General features: G+C 33.7%; 1 protein-coding gene across 1 annotated transcript; it reads right to left on the bottom strand.

The window, feature by feature from the left end:
- Positions 1-7,060: 7,060 nt before the first annotated feature.
- LOC132739139 (dnaJ homolog subfamily A member 2-like) lies at positions 7,061-18,140 on the bottom strand. The gene is made up of 10 exons (XM_060726793.1): positions 17,986-18,140; positions 17,369-17,428; positions 16,643-16,748; positions 15,156-15,315; positions 14,793-14,873; positions 14,052-14,185; positions 13,508-13,650; positions 12,711-12,909; positions 11,981-12,108; positions 7,061-11,678 (listed from the first exon to the last, which is right to left on the bottom strand). The coding sequence occupies exons 1-10, from the start codon at positions 18,052-18,054 to the stop codon at positions 11,481-11,483; spliced, it is 1,278 nt and encodes a 425-aa protein (XP_060582776.1). The 5' UTR covers positions 18,055-18,140; the 3' UTR covers positions 7,061-11,480.
- Between the last annotated feature and the right edge of the window lie 278 nt (positions 18,141-18,418).

The raw sequence follows: 18,418 nt of genomic DNA, 5'->3' as shown, positions 1-18,418 counted from the left end.
TCTCGGGAAACTGTTTAGCGGAAACTCGGCAGAGCCTCGTTACCGCTGTAAACAGTTACCCTCGAGCTAGATATTCCGGTCTGTACCGGCAGCCGGTGTAAGATTCTTATAGTATGATATGCAAGAATTACAGAGATCTCACTTGCCAAAGCAGATGATAAAAGTTGCTGTCCATCTGGTCTAAATGCTACTGCAAGCTAGCGTAAATCTAAGTACATGTAGTATGTTCAGAGAAAATTCGATAATTATCGTAATATATACAACTCAATCACTATTTCTTTAATATCTTTTTAATTGTAAACCAAAGTGACTTTTTTAACATGTATATTTTTCTAATCGCATATGCCTGACCTATACGGAAGAGATGTACTTGGCTTGATATCCACGGGAAAACAGATACCCATAAAGAGTGCGCCATCGGCATGTACCCGTTATCTGTGCACGGTATTAATGTCTACTTCAAAGCTAGGATTGATAAAGGCTTACTTGCGGATAATACGGCATCTTGAGGCCGAAGCGAAGAGATGAACAGGGGGATAGGGATGCTTGCGCCTAGGCGATCCCAACGCCATGTGACAGATGCCCTCGGGGTGTCTCAGAGCACTGTTGCAAGGATGTGGGAACGGTCTCGAACTCACGAAAATGTCAGGCATAAGCATGGCGGTGGTAGTGGAGGATCACAACTCGGAGCAATGGCCGTTTTATTGCCGTCGAAGCGCGACGTCAGCGTTTTGTTTCGGCCACTGCCCTGCAAAATGACTTGCAGAATGCCACTGGTGCAAGAATTTCTACGCAGACAATAAGAAATCTTTATAGATTAAATATGAACTAGATAAAATTGGACTTGAAAGAGCATGTTTATGTTTTTTTTAGAATAAATTTATTGTTATTTTCGCAAGATAAGGGCATTTTACTGTTGATCAAAATATTAATCTTGATCCTAAAATTGAGCATTATTTTCTTAATTTGTTTTCTTATTCGTTGATTTAATCCCAAAATAGGTTTGTTTCTTTGCAAATCGTCATATTCAGATGCCCGTTCATTGGTTCCTTTTTTTACTAGCGGTTTCATATTGTGAACAACAGGAGAGCACCATCAGTATTTATGTTCATGGATCTTCAGAATATAAAGAGAAAGAAAGAACATCAACACAACATCGGCAACTCTGCCTTAACTACTCTCAGACGTCACCCCCTCGTACAAATCAAGATAGCCCTCGTGTTGCGATGCTTTCTATACACAAATAGAACTATATCTCCCGTCTGACGATAACCCGAAATTGTGCTTAGCAAATCAAAGCAATTGCTTTTTTTTCTAACTACCTTGACATAAGCTATCGTTTAATTCTACCCAAAATATCAGCTCAATTTAAGTTTTCTTTATAAAACTTAAATGTATAATCATTTGCTCCGATGCTTTTTCATTAGTGTACACGGAGCCAGGCGGCGCTTCAGACAATAAATGCATCAGAATCATGGAAAAGTAATTCCTAAAGTATCTTGGCACCGAATTGAACTAACTTGATGTAATATTACTTCATGTGCAGGCACAAAATAATATACTCTTGATGCAGATTCCAGCCGTATACATAAAGACATAAGTTGATGAGCTGAAGGATACAATACATACTGTTAAAAAACCAATCAACTCAAAGATGTAAAAGAGTCATTTCTTCAAGTTTCTAGCCTAGAAGAAATGAACAAACTTGTCAACACCATTATATCTACAAACCAACAACAGGTTTAGAGAATCTCGTGTGGCAGATGGTGGTACATCACTATATTAACCTTGACTCCTGACTTTATCCTGCCATGGTACTTCAGACGCAAGTCGCTGTATAAAGACTATTTACATCTAAATAGAAAGGTGGAAAACTGTTTGAACAACCACGAGGAAGGCTATAAACTATGTCCTAGGCATATCTACGATGCCATCTGATGACCATAGCAGTAACAAATGGGACAACAAAGTCCTATTTTCATGAAAAGGGAGGTTTACAGGGCAGGAAGAGACGAGAACCTGGTCTACATGCCAGTCATCACAACATAAGTTTTTCAACATCAACCTTCTGCTGAGAAATCAGAATTTCTTCCGTCATTGGCCGAACGGTTTTACGCGCGTTGTTAAAATATTGCATGTTTTTTGTGGAAAGTAATTCATTTTAATATGGAGAAACAAATGCTTAATTATTGACTAAATGAAATTGTAATGACAATACTTGTAAACCCTATATGACTCCAATAAGAATATAACTCTTGAGATACTACACACATAAGGCGTATATCTTGAACCATACTACATCCTATAACATTCACTATATGTACCCAAATTTGGAACACATACCGCGAACTCCAAAACTTATAATTCAAACAAAAGATTATAACCTCTGTTAATGTGAAAACGTTTCTGCGCTAAATGTAAATCTCTAGACAGATGAACTTACAGTTGGACCAATTTTACACTTTCTGTCCCTCGCCGCAGGCGAACAAAAAGACAGGCCTCGCATCCAATGGAACACGTGTTAATTATACTTGATAGAGAGACCTGGATTAATCTTGTACACTAATCTGATTTAGAACGAGTATTTCTATGAACCATTCTGGCAGTTGAACTTTAAACACAGCCCTAAATAAATCGGTTCATTTAGTATGATAGTATGATAGCAGCACGCATCTTCTAAAATTGAGTGAGCTTGATAATTGTGCTACTATTATCCTGTAGAGTGTCACTATTTAGGGAAAATGATGATTGTCTATTGGGCGGATCTTCAAGACTATAGATATTTGAAAGCATGACTAAACTTGTTCCTAACATCTTGCAGATGATTGGTTAAATCCTAATTTGCAGTCGGTACACATTTTCTCAGCTTGGTTGACATCTCTCCTCTACCCAGAGTAACTTCAAGCTCTGTACATTGGACAAGATCATCGAAGTTTCACAAAATGGCGCTACAAAAATATCAGTCCGATGTTTTCTTGTCATACCTCTCTTACTTCCATTTAGTGACCACTTCCATTTGTAACCTTACCTACGGCAACCATTTCAATATCCAGGTGCGTAAATGTCCCCGAACTGCCATAAACAAAATAGCACCTTCCCGTCTCTTAAACCACTTTGCCTTATGAAAATCCGTATTTTTAACCGAATTGTCAGCAGCAACCCTCAGGTCAGACAAGTAGCATCTGTAGCGAAAATAAAGACATTAAACTCTATACGAAATTTGTCTCACTGCAATAAATTCGCTCTGTCCTTGAAAAAGCATGCACGACACCAGAATAACACGAGTAAGTAAGGCCACATCACCGAACTCAAACTGGAATTATAAATCAACATCCTCGATGCTATTAAAACAAACCACCACATTTTCATAGGGGATTACTGACAATATAATTACAAGCATATGGAAACACAAACGTCTTAAGTCTCTCATATCATGATTCAACCTAAGCGAACCAATATTGATAATGATAGACCACCAAAATAAAAACCAAGCACAACCCAAGAATTATGGTACTGGTTGTCTAAATGAATTATCTTGAGTTACAAATCCAAGGTCTCAAACCACATTTCTACTTCGATGATTATAGCCAGAACCCTGGTTAAATCCTGACCCTTTAATCACCTGCAAATTTATTCAACAGACCAATTTGGGAATCTCCACCCAGCTCCCATCATGCCCATTATTGATCAGACTGGTTATGAAAATCCTGGCTTGTTGAACTAAAACGTGCATCTAAACTTCAGCATAACCCAACCATCCCTTTCAAAATACCTAAAATATAGAGCTACTCTTATGTGTTGAACCAATTAAAATCGATTGATATTTACAAGTCATGTGGGTAAGATGGGCTCAGTGCAAGGTTTCTAAAGTTATCGGCTCATATTATTGCTCCCATACTTAGTCCACTCATATTCAAATAACAGTATTCTAAACAATACATTTCCTAAATCATTCAAAAAATGCAAAAGTCATTCTAACATAAAAAGGGTTCTAACAAGTGATAAAAGAAACTATAGGCCACATTTCCATACTTCCCTTGATATCATTATTCTTGAACGTCATGTCAGTTCACAATTTAAAGGCAATACCTTGAGAAAAATCAACTTCTTTACCAACGTCAGTCTGGATTCAGTGTCAAATCATTCATGTCAAACAGCATTGATTAGAATTATTGATGATTGGATTACAGCTATTGACAAAAAATGAAATAGTTGGTTCAATTTTCCTTGATCTCTCTAAAGCTTTTGACTATGTGGATCACTCTATTATTATTGAAAAGCTTTAGAATGTATAACCTAGACCCTTCATCAGTTGCTTGGTTTTCCTCCTATTACGATTTCAGAACCCAACAAAACTTACATATTCGGTTTATATTCAGAGTCAAGTTCAGTAACTACTGGAGTTCCTCAGGGCTCATTGCTAGGTCCCTATACTGTTTTTAATTTATATCAATTGACCTGCCTTTGTCTATGGAAAAAACAGAAACTGATATTTTTGCTGATGACACCACCCTTTCAACCTCTGATGTATCCCTAAACAGAGTAGTTGAATCTCTTACTCATGATCTTTAAGATGCCAACAAATGGTGTGATTTGAATCGCATGTCATCTATCAATGTTAACAAAACTAAGGTCATGTATATTTCCTCAAAACACAAGCAAAATTATATTCATGAAAGTAATCCTTGTATTTTATATAAAACAGAGTATATAATCAGTTCAATAAAAACAAACACTTTTCTTAAGCTTTCGACGTTTAGTCTTCTTCAGAAAAAATTGACGTTTTTTTTTGTTTTAGCAAATTTTTTGTAGCTATGAAGAAAAATTATTGGGTATTACAATTAATAACACCTTGTCTTGGCAAAGCCATATTGAAAATGTTCTTAAAAAGTGTAACTCATTGTTACATTTATTATCACGTATAAAATTATTCATATCTATACCTGTACGTAAAATGTTTTACAATGCATATATTTTACCACATCTTGATTATTGTTGCATAATTTACGGTAACTGCTAACGTCTTTTCTAGAAGAATAAACTCATTAAGTTCCAAAAGAGAGCTGCAAGCACTAATTCTAGACAAAGATTATGACACTCCATTGCTGACAACTTTTTTCTGAACTCCGCTGGATTACCTTTTCACAGAGGGTTGTTTTCAAAAAGCTATTATGATGTTTAAAAATAATGAATAATCAGGCGCCTTCCTATTTATTGAAATAATTTTCATTTTTATCGTCAGATGTTCATACTCGCATTTTGCGGTTCATCATTCTGATTTTCAACTTTATACCCCTAGACCAAATAATGAACAATTTCGTAAGTCTTTTGCTTATTCTGGATCTTGTATTTGAACGGCCTTCCCTGATTATTATTAGTCTGCTACATCTGTTAACCATTTTAAAACCTCTCTATACTTATGTTTTATCACACATTGAAGTATACAAATTTGATTAATCTCCTGTATGTTTTACATTATGTATTTTTATAGTTTGAATATGTTAAATGTCATATTGTTCCTTGTTTGAGGGGCCTCTTGAAGATTGATATGTTTGTTCAAATGAGTTTCTCTCGTTAAATAAAGTCTTTATTATTATTATTATACTTATTATTGTAAAATGATAATTAGTCCCTACGGGTTTAACCGGAGGGGACTTTAGGTTTACCCTCCGTCCGTCCGTCTGTCTGTCCGTCCGTCCGTCCACAAAAACTGGATCGCAAAAAAACGCAAAAAGTAACTGAAAATATTTTTATGAAACTTGATATATGGATAGATGCAGTATGGAGATTATGCACGTCTTTTTCTTTTCTTCCTATGTTGAAAATTCTGGTTGCTATGGCAACAAATAGTCTGAAAATATGGCAAATTTAACACATAAACTGGATCCAGTGATAACTCAAAAAGTACTGAAAATATTTTTTTATGAAACTTGAAATATGGGTGGATGGGCAGTCTGGAGATGATGCACATCTTTTTATTTTCTTCCTATGTTGAAAATTCTGGTTGCTATGGCAACAAATAGCCTGAATTTCAAAAAATTTCTGATTTAAAATTTTCAGCTTTTTCACTACAAGTTCTTTAGTTCTTAAGGTGTTTACTTCAAACTTTAAATATAATTTTCTGGTCATCAACCACATCATATTGTGACAAGGTTTACAACTCACGCACAAAAATTATCAGGTATTCCTCCCTTGAACTTAGATAATTTTTATGGACAAAAAGGGAGGAAGAACAAATCAAAAACACTCCGGAAATTTGGTTAATACTCGGGGGGGGGGGGGGGGATTACATAGAATATATAAGCCGTGGTAACCTGACCGATGTTTGCAAATAAGCAATGTTTTTTACTTTGAATAAGTAACTCAGAAGAGAGCAATCGCAAAACACGAGGCTATCCTGAATTTGTACGAGGGGCGTAGCCCCCCCCCCCCCCCCCCAGTAATAAAATCAGATTCGCCGGGAGTGTTTTGAAAAAAAATGGGTTCTTTCCTCTTTTTGGGTGTCATAGTCAAAAATTAAAAAACCACGTTTCCCTCCTTGATGTCAGCAATATGAAAACCCCAGAAAAAAGGAACCAATGAACGAGCATCTGAAAATGATATTACTATCGTTTTCCCTTTCCCCGTCGTCACAATATGTAAACCCCAGACAAAATGAACCAATGAATGGGCATGTTCTGCAGTGCGGGTAACTTATACCTGCATTCCAGTAAACCCACTGTGCATGTATATGTATACGATTTAACTCTGACACATTTTCAACAGAAAGGTCCCCAAACTATGATACAAGTATCGTTTAATTCTAGCAAAATACGATCAATTAAAGTATTATAAAAAATAAAATTACTTTCATTTGATCCCGATGTTTTCTTAGTGAACACGGAGCCAGGCGCTCAGACAATGAACGTGTCACTGGAAAGTAATTCTGAGTGAGGCACTTCACCGCTTGACTAATTTATTATTGTAATATGCTGTTAGAAATTTTATGACTTAATTTCTCCTGGAATGATCTATATACAGTCTACATAAAGAAACATAATAGAAAACGAAACAAAAAACATATGTTTGGTCAATATTTAATTTTTATTTATTTTTACGATAGGTACATTATTTATCTATATTTAATGTTGATCAATTTGGATAGGAGATAAAAACAAGCTTCAAAATAAAGAAAACTAATGAAAGACTGTTACTGTATATAATTAAAATCGGTTAACATACCAGTAAAAGTAGAATATAATTTTTTTAACAGTCAAGCATTAAATGTAGTGTATTTGGTATTGAGTTTGTACACAAATGAAATGATGACGGCATGTATTTCGAACTCTACAAATCCAATCTAACTCCAAAGAGCCAATGATGTATATTTTTGCCATATAAAACGCTAATTGGTTCAATATCTGTACATGGTTTTGTTTAATATAACTTTCCCACTTTTTTGGCAGTAGATAGTCGTTATATATACACTGACCAACAGCAGGCACTGTGCATGGCATCCAAATACAGTTCTAAAACCTATCAAGGCAAGAAATCATGCTGAAACTTTCAATAACTTCATTATATATGTTAAAACTTTCAATAACTTCATTATATATGTTGACAATAACTGCATTGTATATGTTGAAACTTTCAATAACTTCATTATACATGTTGACAATAACTTCTTTATATATGTTGACAATAACTGCATTGTGTATGTTGAAACTTTCATTAACTTCATTATATTATGTTGAAAATTTTAGTAACTTCATTATATATTCGTCATACCAGATACATTGCTTTTAGAGCAAAAATATGGTCTATTAACAAAAATAATCACAAAAAGCCGGTATGAAAGTTTAAAATATTTTACAAATCATTACACTTCACAAAAAAAACAGAGAGAAAATTTATACAGGCAATATGGACACCAATATAAAAACTAATGTACTCCAACTGCAGTAATACTCTGTTACCTTTTTAGTTACAAATAATGAGCTGGCTCCTTAATTAACATAATAAAAAGTTTAAGTACACAAATTCTGTATGCATTGTAAGAAAATCCTCCCATCTTTTCGAATATATAAATGCTGTACAAAATATTTATTGCTTAAACAATATTTGCAGGAGTGTTTTTGATGCACAGTCAACCATGCAAACCATTATCCTTAAAAGTTTATAGGCTTTTATACAGTCAAGACTTTAATTACTTCATATAGTTTTGGCAGAGATATGTACAGATCTACAGTGGTTTACACATGTAAGTTTTGTAAAGTGTATAATGTTAAAAATGTCTGCTATTTGACACAAAGCATTCTACAAACTTTCACTAAAACAAATAGCAATTTCTCAACTTTGGTGAGTAGGCGATGTAAATGTAAAATGTACTGTGATAGATAATAGGAGTTAATTAGCGTTGATTTGTATTTAAAGCATACAGTTTGTACAATAATAAATAATTCTATAAACCGATATGATCTATAAACTCAAAATGGAAATGTGAAAATTAATACAATATCTAAACAAAACGTATTAATACACTTATTAACTAAAGAGTAAAATTTTTGATTTTTTGAAGAAGAGTAAAGACTGAAACAAAACCCATAAAATTTCATACCCTGCACAGCAAAAAACTTATGACAGTCTTTCATTTTTAATCTCAGCAAAAAGATACTGTTTTATACTGCTTGTACAAAATCAGGAAATTTATTAAGTTGAACCATGTTCATTAAAAGTAACAAAGATTTTTTTTAACAAACAAAAAATTACTGAGGCTCCATTAACTTGGGGATTTCAATGAGAAAAAAATGATTAAGTGACATTGATTACAACATGCAAATATATAACAACTTCGTTGCTCATTAAACAGAAGAAAGCAAACTGAAAACAAAGCCACACAAAATCTCAAAATACAGACCTGCATTTTGAGGGTTGACCGCAAAACTGTAGTAACTTGTATGAAATAAAGACTTACAACATGCAAAGATAAACTTTCATATTCATACTCTTAAACCATTGGAAGAACATGGGTCCTTTGTCATTAACACTGGGAAAATGAGTTCCTTATTTTGGATGAATGTCAAATAGGCACAACATGTTTGGTATGAAAAATGTATAATTACCCCTAAAATATCATTGTACAGATTCTTTATTATTTCATTTAAAGTAAAGACAAAATAAAATGTTTACACAATAAAAAAAATGTACATTTCAAGCATGTTTAATGATTGATTTATATTTGTACTCAGAAGACAACATTGTAAAATACCCACACTTAAGATAGCCAATAATAGATATTAGCCAATCAAATGCCAGAAATACTTTTGTAGGATACATCCCTTTGTCTTGATCATATCTCTTCTTTCAACTAAATTTTTACAATATTTTTTCATAATCAAAAACTCGAGTTCACTCGTAATTCTGTTGAAATTGATTATATGTCACTCCGTTGACATAAACATGTATTACTAACATGATAAAAAGTTTTGAGCAGGAATAATTGATGAAGTCCACTATCACTTTATAAACAAGAGCTGTCGGTAGGACAGCAACGCTCGACTATTCTTCGTGCTTGATAGTAAAAAAAATGCCTGATACAGTTACCTCCTCCTGTTTACAGGTTGGGGTCATGATGGTGAACAAGTGTGCAAAGTTTCAAAGCCATATATCAATGGACTTTGAAAATATTTGAACTATTACAAAAACTTTAACGTAAATTCTAAGTCGAAAAAGGGGCATAATTCTGTCAAAATGCTTAATAGAGTTACCTCCTCCTGTCTACAGGTTGGAGTCATGATGGTGAACAAGTGTGCAAAGTTTCAAAGCCATATGTCAATGGACTTTGAAAATATTTGAACTATTACAAAAACTTTAACGTAAATTCTAAGTCGAAAAAGGGGCATAATTCTGTCAAAATGCTTGATAGAGTTACCTCCTCCTGTCTACAGGTTGGGGTCATGATGGTGAACAAGTGTGCAAAGTTTCAAAGCCACATGTCAATGGACTTTGAAAATATATTGAACTATTACAAAAACTTTAACGTAAATTCTAAGTCGAAAAAGGGGCATAATTCTGTCAAAATGCTTGATAGAGTTACCTCCTCCTGTCTACAGGTTGGGGTCATGATGGTGAACAAGTGTGCAAAGTTTCAAAGCCATATGTCAATGGACTTTGAAAATATTTGAACTATTACAAAAACCTTAACGTAAATTCTAAGTCGAAAAAGGGGCATAATTCTGTCAAAATGCTTGATAGAGTTACCTCCTCCTGTCTACAGGTTGGGGTCATGATGGTGAACAAGTGTGCAAAGTTTCAAAGCCATATATCAATGGACTTTGAAAATATTTGAACTATTACAAAAACTTTAACGTAAATTCTAAGTTGAAAAAGGGGCATAATTCTGTCAAAATGCTTAATAGAGTTACCTCCTCCTGTCTACAGGTTGGAGTCATGATGGTGAACAAGTGTGCAAAGTTTCAAAGCCATATGTCTATGGACTTTGAAAATATTTGAACTATTACAAAAACTTAAACGTAAATTCTAAGTCGAAAAAGGGGCATAATCCTGTCATAATGCTTGATAGAGTTACCTCCTCCTGTCTACAGGTTGGGGTCATAATGGTGAACAAGTGTGCAAAGTTTCAAAGCCATATGTCAATGGACTTTGAAAATATTTGAACTATTACAAAAACTTTAACATAAGTGGTTACGCCGACGCTCGGGTGACTGCAATAGCTCTACTTATTCTTATCGAATAGTCGAGCTAAAAATAAAACACAAAGTGTTCCATATAAAGTTGCCTACAGAACACAAGTAATGCTCAACACAGCCCCCTCAGTATGTAAGTAAATGAAATAAATTTTCATTTTCAAATGCACCTGGCAATTAGCTAATAGAACTGAGCTACATTGTAAACGTTTAAATTTGTTCATAACACTTTGTGCAGCATTTAGGCTTCATTTCACTTTCATCTACTCTTTCAATGTTTTTTTTAACTTTAAAGTAATTAACTAAATGTCCAGTTACTATTTTGTTTCTTCCAGTAAATGTAGTTCTCTTACAATTTTACATTTCATTTATTGCAACTCCCAACACATCTGCAAAATCTTGGGAAGTTATCAACTGTGAATTCTACACTTCCATTATAAGCATTTGTATGGTTGAAATTACTTTGTTATTTCTCGGTTCTGTACATTTAATGTTTCCTTAGAAATAACTTCAGTCATATCAAGAACGTAGCATTTAAATAACACGTCATTTCCAAGTCGAAATCTAATGTAAGAAACATAACTCACTGATCAATTTACTAGCGTTTACATTTCAATGTTTTCTCGTTATAAAAAAAAATATCGAGGACTCATGGTAGAGGAAGTATCAGTTAGAAGATGGTATTTAAATACATCAAGCTGCGTCATGTCACTCTCCGCCTCTGTGTGACACTTTACAACAGACCTTATCATGTATACCTTTATCTACAATAAAATTGCTAAAATAATAGTTTGATCATTGATGCGCGCATTGTACACGTTGACCGCCCGGCATTCCATCATCATCGTCGTCGTCATCATCATGGTATGCTTCCCGTCGGCCGGCCCCACCGGCTGACCGAGTGTCATCGTATTCCATAAGGTTCACTTCTTCAACATGTTCACCCTCAGGCATTGTAAATTTTGGTCTGGCTGGTAAAATCTTCTCCAATTTCTGTAACATACAAATCATTTTGTTAAATTGTATCTTTGATGGTAAGTGTAAATTCAGTGTTACAAACATTATAAACTACATCATATTTTAATACATTTGTTGGGTATTATGTACACAGCATAAATATGGTAACTTTATACAGCAAAACATTCCTTTATTTACATGTTGGAATTGTGGGAAGCATCTCTGCGTTTCATTAATTATAATTAATTATTCATAAATTATTCTCCTACTACAGATGACAATAATAAAGATTTACTTTTTTTTCATATACAAAACCAGCATAACTTTACTGAACTCACCTTTAATTGTTGGTTTGTTGCGAAATTTTGTGGGGGAAATGTCACATCAAATTTGACTAATAAATCCCCTTTCTCAAATGGATTCCTGTAATGTGGAAAGCCTTCCCCTTTTACAACCTTGATTGTTCCTAAAAAAAATGCAGATAATGTTTACAACTCAAAAAATCATATATTTTAGGAAAAAAATATTTTTGTTTTGTAACTTTGATTTTTTTATATATATATATAACATAAAACTTGAGAGAAATCACCAGTCCAATTATGAAGGAAAGAAAGCATAATTGTTATTACCACTGTAGAAACAATATAAAACATAAGTAATTATCAAAGTTCTGATATCAGTTTCAAAGCATGGTATTTATTATTACCAATAACTGTAAGTGTTATGACCATATTTTGTTCTAGAACATATTATTACCTACTATATAAATGTATGTAATATTGAACCATGTATCCCACACATGCCAACAACTTCCATGTATAATTCTTGCATAGAATGATGTTTTGTCTAATATTAAATTTTATCGGCATAATTATTCATTGCATTACAAACCTTTCATAATAGACCCATTCACTTTAATAAAATGTATAAATAAATGTTCTGTTATTTTGGTATGTGCGTGCATTTGGGTTTGTTTACCCTCACCACCAGAAAGAGACCATATGGTTATAGCACTAAGAAACATACATGGAAGACTAAACTAATGTATTTAAGGTAGGAAAATCTAACCTGGTTCTATCACAGTGCCTGGCGGATGTTTTATAATCAGTTCTCTACCATCTAGATGTTTTACAGTAAACTCAAACCCACATAAAGCCTCTGTAAGACTTAGTTTATGTGGTATAAACAAATTATCACTGTCTCTAGAAAACACTTCATGTTCTTTCTGTTGTAAAACTATAATAACATCTCCGGGCTCTAAATCAGGCTGAAAATATCAAATGTAATACAACTTTTACACGTAAATTTAAGACCAATACCCTAATGTAATAAATCTGGATTGTCATAAACTTCAAACAGCTGAATTGACAGGACATGTATGTGTATGAAAAAAGCAAACATCAATGATACCACATGTACATGTTATAGTGCTTTTTTATACAAACTTAACAATTATTTTTATTGTAGTTTGACTGCCTTATTCACAAAGAATATTTTATCATTTATGTATTTTGACTGCCTTATTCACAAAGAATATTTTATCAAACAAAGAGATTATCCTTTTTTCTAATCTGCATTATACATATAAACCTGTTCATACATGAAATGTCATTAATAATTTGTTAATACTTGTATTTTTCATTCTATTGACAGATAACTTTAAAACTATTCATTACATTAATAATTTTATTTATCACTATGTATACATTTTTTGTTGGTTGTTAAGATGAAATACTTGGCTACATGTCCAGATTAAAAGATCAGTGTGCTGTTATATAGCACCATTTTGTTAAAAAAACAAAAACCTGCCATGATCTTATAAACAAGACATTTCTATGTTGTATCTATCATATACCGTTACTTACCAACTGATCTCCTTCTCCTCTAAATGGAATCTTCTGACCATCTTTCATACCTTTATCAACATGAACCTCGAGTATTTTAGACTCACTATTTACTTTCTTCCCTTTACATTCTTTACATTTGTCTTTGTCACTGATAGCTTCACCTTTAAAACATTAAATACAATTACATATCAACAATTTTGTTCATTCATACAAGCAGAAAAATCCACATACTTCTGATGTAAGCTTTACTTGGGAACCCCTCTCCCTTAAACACATCTGAATCTTTCACTTTTTGTGTAAAAGAAACCCAAAAAATTTGGAACTATTTCAAATACAGAATATTGATCATTCACTTTACAAATCCAAATCTGTAATTATCATGACCCTGCTTGTTATAAATAAACAAAGACTTTCACATATTCGTTTTGATACATTATCACAGTTATTTCACAAAAACTCTAAGCCAAATTCACATTTTAAAGAAAAAGTACTCTTTCTCAATCTTAAAGCAATTGTATTTTCACAAATGTTGGGGAAATGAAATATGAAACTTAAAGATCACCTTCTCCATGACATTCTGGACAAACAGACTGCATTTGCTGCACCATGCCGGGACCCAGTTGTCTTAAAGTAACTTTTACTCCTCGTCCATTACAGACACGACACCTTACTGTTGCTCCTGCTTTACCCCCTAACCTGAAATTAAAACAAAATGTGCCATTGCGATTTAAAAAAAAAATTAAAATTGAAGTCCTAATCAGTGTTTCACTGAACCATAGATAAAGGCCCATTAAGCCTAAACATGCTATTATTCTATTATTTCTATTTCTCAAAAGGCTTTTTACTTATGATTTCCTGCTAAAGTTTTCAAAAAAGATATTCATTGACCATATATCTAAACTATCTTTTGCTTCATTTGCATGTTGGCATTTAGTACAGTGATAGTAATTCAATACTTTGTATGGAAGTCAAAATACAACTTTGATGCAATGAAACACATATTATCCAATTGTATAGAATGGAAAATGTATTCATTTCCGAGGTATAATGTGCCTTTAATACAGATTTATTTATGAAAGCTAAGTACCTGCTGATTCCTGCCAACAAAGCTTTGATGTATCACAGAAGCTCTTTGTTAAAATACTTTGAATATCTAAATTACAATATTTTTCTTCAACTTAAAACCAAGATTTGTGTTAATACATCCATTTAACAAAATTCTAATAGACTAACAGCAGTCTTTTCACAAAAAAAAAGTTAAGACTTTCTGTAAAGATATCATTGAAGAAATAATTGTACTAACCCGCTGCATTTTTTACAAATTATAGTTTTGCTAAGCTGAAGTTTAGATGTCTTCCCATTGTAGAGGTCCTCTAATGAAACCCTGTTAAATATTAGAATAACAGTTTTACTTAATTATAATATAAATTAAAGCACATCTATGCCTTCTTGCTAAGTACTTAAATTGAAATCATGGCCTGGCCTAGACCTAAAAGTTCAGGCACTCTGCATTATAACAATAAAATCAAACTAACAATCTACAGACTTCATCAAAATAAACAAAATAAGTAGACATAATTTAGTTTTTCAGCAAATATCATAATTTATCTTATAAAACAAGCCCTTATTTGCATTTTGTATCATAATAATAATTTCTCTGAGTTACCTAAGTGGGTGGTAAGTGTCTTCACCACGCCTCCTGCCTCTTCTGCTACCGCCCATTCCTCCCATTCCACCAAACCCAAAGGGACCTGCTCCCATACCACCACCCATCCCACCAAATATACCCCCAAACAAATCTCCAAACAGGTCAGCCCCTCCAAACCCTGAAATAGGAAGATTATTCTGTAACTTTAACAAAAATACAATGCAAGACTATTTTCCAACAAGAATTTGCATATCAAAGTGAGATGTACTGAAATTTTCTTGCTAATAATACAGGTCTATAATGCTTATGTAAATGAAAACTGGCTTCTCAACAAAAATTGATACCGACCTTGCCAGCACTCTTAAACTACAGAAACAAACATACTACATGTATTTTATGTGACCAGCAAAACAATACTGTTACAAAATTTGTGATTTGTGTGTTTCTTTACATTTAACAATACAGGGCTCGAGCTAGTGGGTGATTCGGGCGAAATAGTCGCCGAATTCCGTCTGACTTCGCCGACATCCTACATGAAAGCGAAGATGAAGTCGCCCGATTTTATTGATCCATTATTGAAAATTACCAACAATAACAATAACTGTGAATAACATGTTGTGTGTGTTTGCTTTTTTTACCCTCGCCGCCGGAAAAAGGGACTGTCATGCATCTCAATCAACGCGAAATGTCATTAGTCCGTTTGTTTACCAACATGTCATAAAAGTCTAATTAACAGACACTCGAGGAACAATTAGACTCCGCCCACGGTGAGATTACCGATACGTGCGAGAAACCAATCGTAATTCACGTTTTAATCGAGGCGACATTATTAAACAAATCATTACATCGCTAACATACAACTACCCGTAACAATTATTTATGATGGACGCGTATCAAACGTCAATGAAATTTTCACTATCGAATGATTGTCAGAATTAAGAGGACCGCTCGACATATAACTGTAACGGTTATATTTAAATGAAGGTTATGATAACCTTTTTTGTCGACGAGTTAAATTTAATAAAACTGTCGGCGTATTACACTGTATTTATTACAAATGAAGTTAAATTAAAGATCGTTTCTTTCGTTATCTACTTTCATTTTCTTTACAACACAAGTGAATATGAATAGTAAATCAGAAGGGAATAACTGTAAATCCACCCATGATATGATCCATGATAGGAATCAACTATGGCTTTTTTATCTTCATTTAATGCAATGGTTGCATTACATGATACTCATTCTTATTACTTGTTTCAAACTACTTTTAAATTAAAATTGAATATTCTGTTGTAACACAAATCCAATTCATTTAATAAGATATGTACAGTGAGTCAACATAATTGCGATAACATACAACAAACATCGATAAATGAATCTCCTCACTTCTCCCTAAAGTCTCCCCACTTCTCCCTAAAGCAGCTGGAGGGAGAAGTGACTTCTCCCTAAATTTTGAACCTAGCTTGAGCCCTGCAATATGTAATGATAGATAAAATTTTACTTGCCTCCACCTCCACCCCCTTCTTTGAGACCCTGTAGTCCAAACCGATCATATGTTTCTCTTTTCTCTGCATTTGACAATACTTCATATGCAAAACTAATTTCTTTGAACTAAAAATATGAAATATACTGTAAAAATATTTTCCTATGCAGCAGTAATGTTTGTAAACTAAAAGACATATAAAAGATTGTGTCACAAAAAATAGTTAAAATATATAAGATGTAAAAATAAATTATTAGTGCTGATTTTCCAGTCTCTATCATTCCTCAGAAGAAACATCACAAGCTGCCCACAAGACATCAAGGCCCAGGCCTACAAGACCCTTGTTAGACCAATCCTGGAGTATGCAGGCACAGTCTGGGACCCACACACAGCCACCAACATCAACCAGCTTGAAGCTGTCCAAAGGCGAGCTGCCCGATTTGTAAAAGGCGACTACAAAACTACCAGCAGCACCACTGCAATGATGACAGACCTAGGCTGGCCAACTCTACAGCATCGCCGCTCCAATGCCAAGCTAGTGATGGTCTACAGGATCACGCACAACCTCATAGCCATCCCAGCTGCACAGTACTTCCACCCCCTGACACAATATAAATACTTACTACACTTCTCAATCAATTGTCAAACATAAAACAAATAATTATGCTTATAAATCTAGTCACCTGAAGTACAAGTTTGTTAAAATATAATTATACATGTAGCAAATTTTATATCAAATTTAATTTACCTTTTCCTCTGATTCTGGATTCTTATCTGGGTGGAATTCTTTTGCTAACTTGTAATAGGCCTGAAATTAAGAAATTGTCTGAATCACAAAAGGTTCAGGACTAAGCGATTGTCATGGATGATGGGGGTGGTCAGGTGGTTAAGTGCCTTCTATTGGTAGGTTGTCTGGGGCCTCTGACCAAGGGGAATTCGGATTCATTAATACTACTTATATATCTATGTGTGTCTGTTTGGTGTAAAAATGACTTCCATATCCTTAAGTTGGGGTTTGGGTGTGGTGTGGAGTATTTTCTGTAATGGACTATTTATTTTTAAAAAATCTTTTTAATGAAACCATACAAATATGGTAAATTTGGGACTGAAAACCGTACTAGAATTATTCAAACATGCAATATCACAAATAACAAAAAGTTTCTAATTCAAAGTCATGTCAAATTTCATCATCTTAGTTTCATAAGTGAAATTTCGTCTTTTGTACCAAAAATAGATCGCGAAAAATGACATCCTGATCCGTGACCTTCCCATAAATCCAATTATCAGGCGATCTCCCCCATTTTATATTAATTATCAGAGTAAAAACACATTATTGTGTATAGGAGTTTGGTTGTAAAGTGGTACCTTCTTTATTTCTCCATCAGAGGCCTGTTTTTTAACACCAAGAACATCGTATAATTTTGTGTCAACCATGGTTATCCCGTCACGCCGTTGCAGCAAATATTCATGACGTCATTGTGTGCCACCTGTCTCGACATGAACGACAACTCTTGTGGTTGAACATCACTAAATAATTATTGGAGAGGAAAACTCAAACTCCTCAATGGTTGATATTTTAATATTGAACGCGCTGATATGATATGTAACTTATGTTCACTTATGTGTTTTTAAACTAGGCCTATTTTATCTCTTATCATCTTCTTTCACTATTAACATTTTAACCACAACTAGAATACATTTTCAGTCTCACATTCCTAGAATGTTTATATAAAGCATGGACTTTTCTTTTTTTTTTTGCTTTTCTTTTCACCGATATGAACTTAATTCCTGCCTATAA

Source organism: Ruditapes philippinarum, unplaced genomic scaffold, assembly GCF_026571515.1.
Source record: "Ruditapes philippinarum isolate M1 unplaced genomic scaffold, ASM2657151v2 ctg1496_1_1_1_1, whole genome shotgun sequence".
Taxonomy (NCBI): domain Eukaryota; kingdom Metazoa; phylum Mollusca; class Bivalvia; order Venerida; family Veneridae; genus Ruditapes; species Ruditapes philippinarum.
The sequence above is the reverse complement of the archived record's forward strand: the minus strand, read 5'-3'. Positions and strand labels throughout refer to the sequence as shown.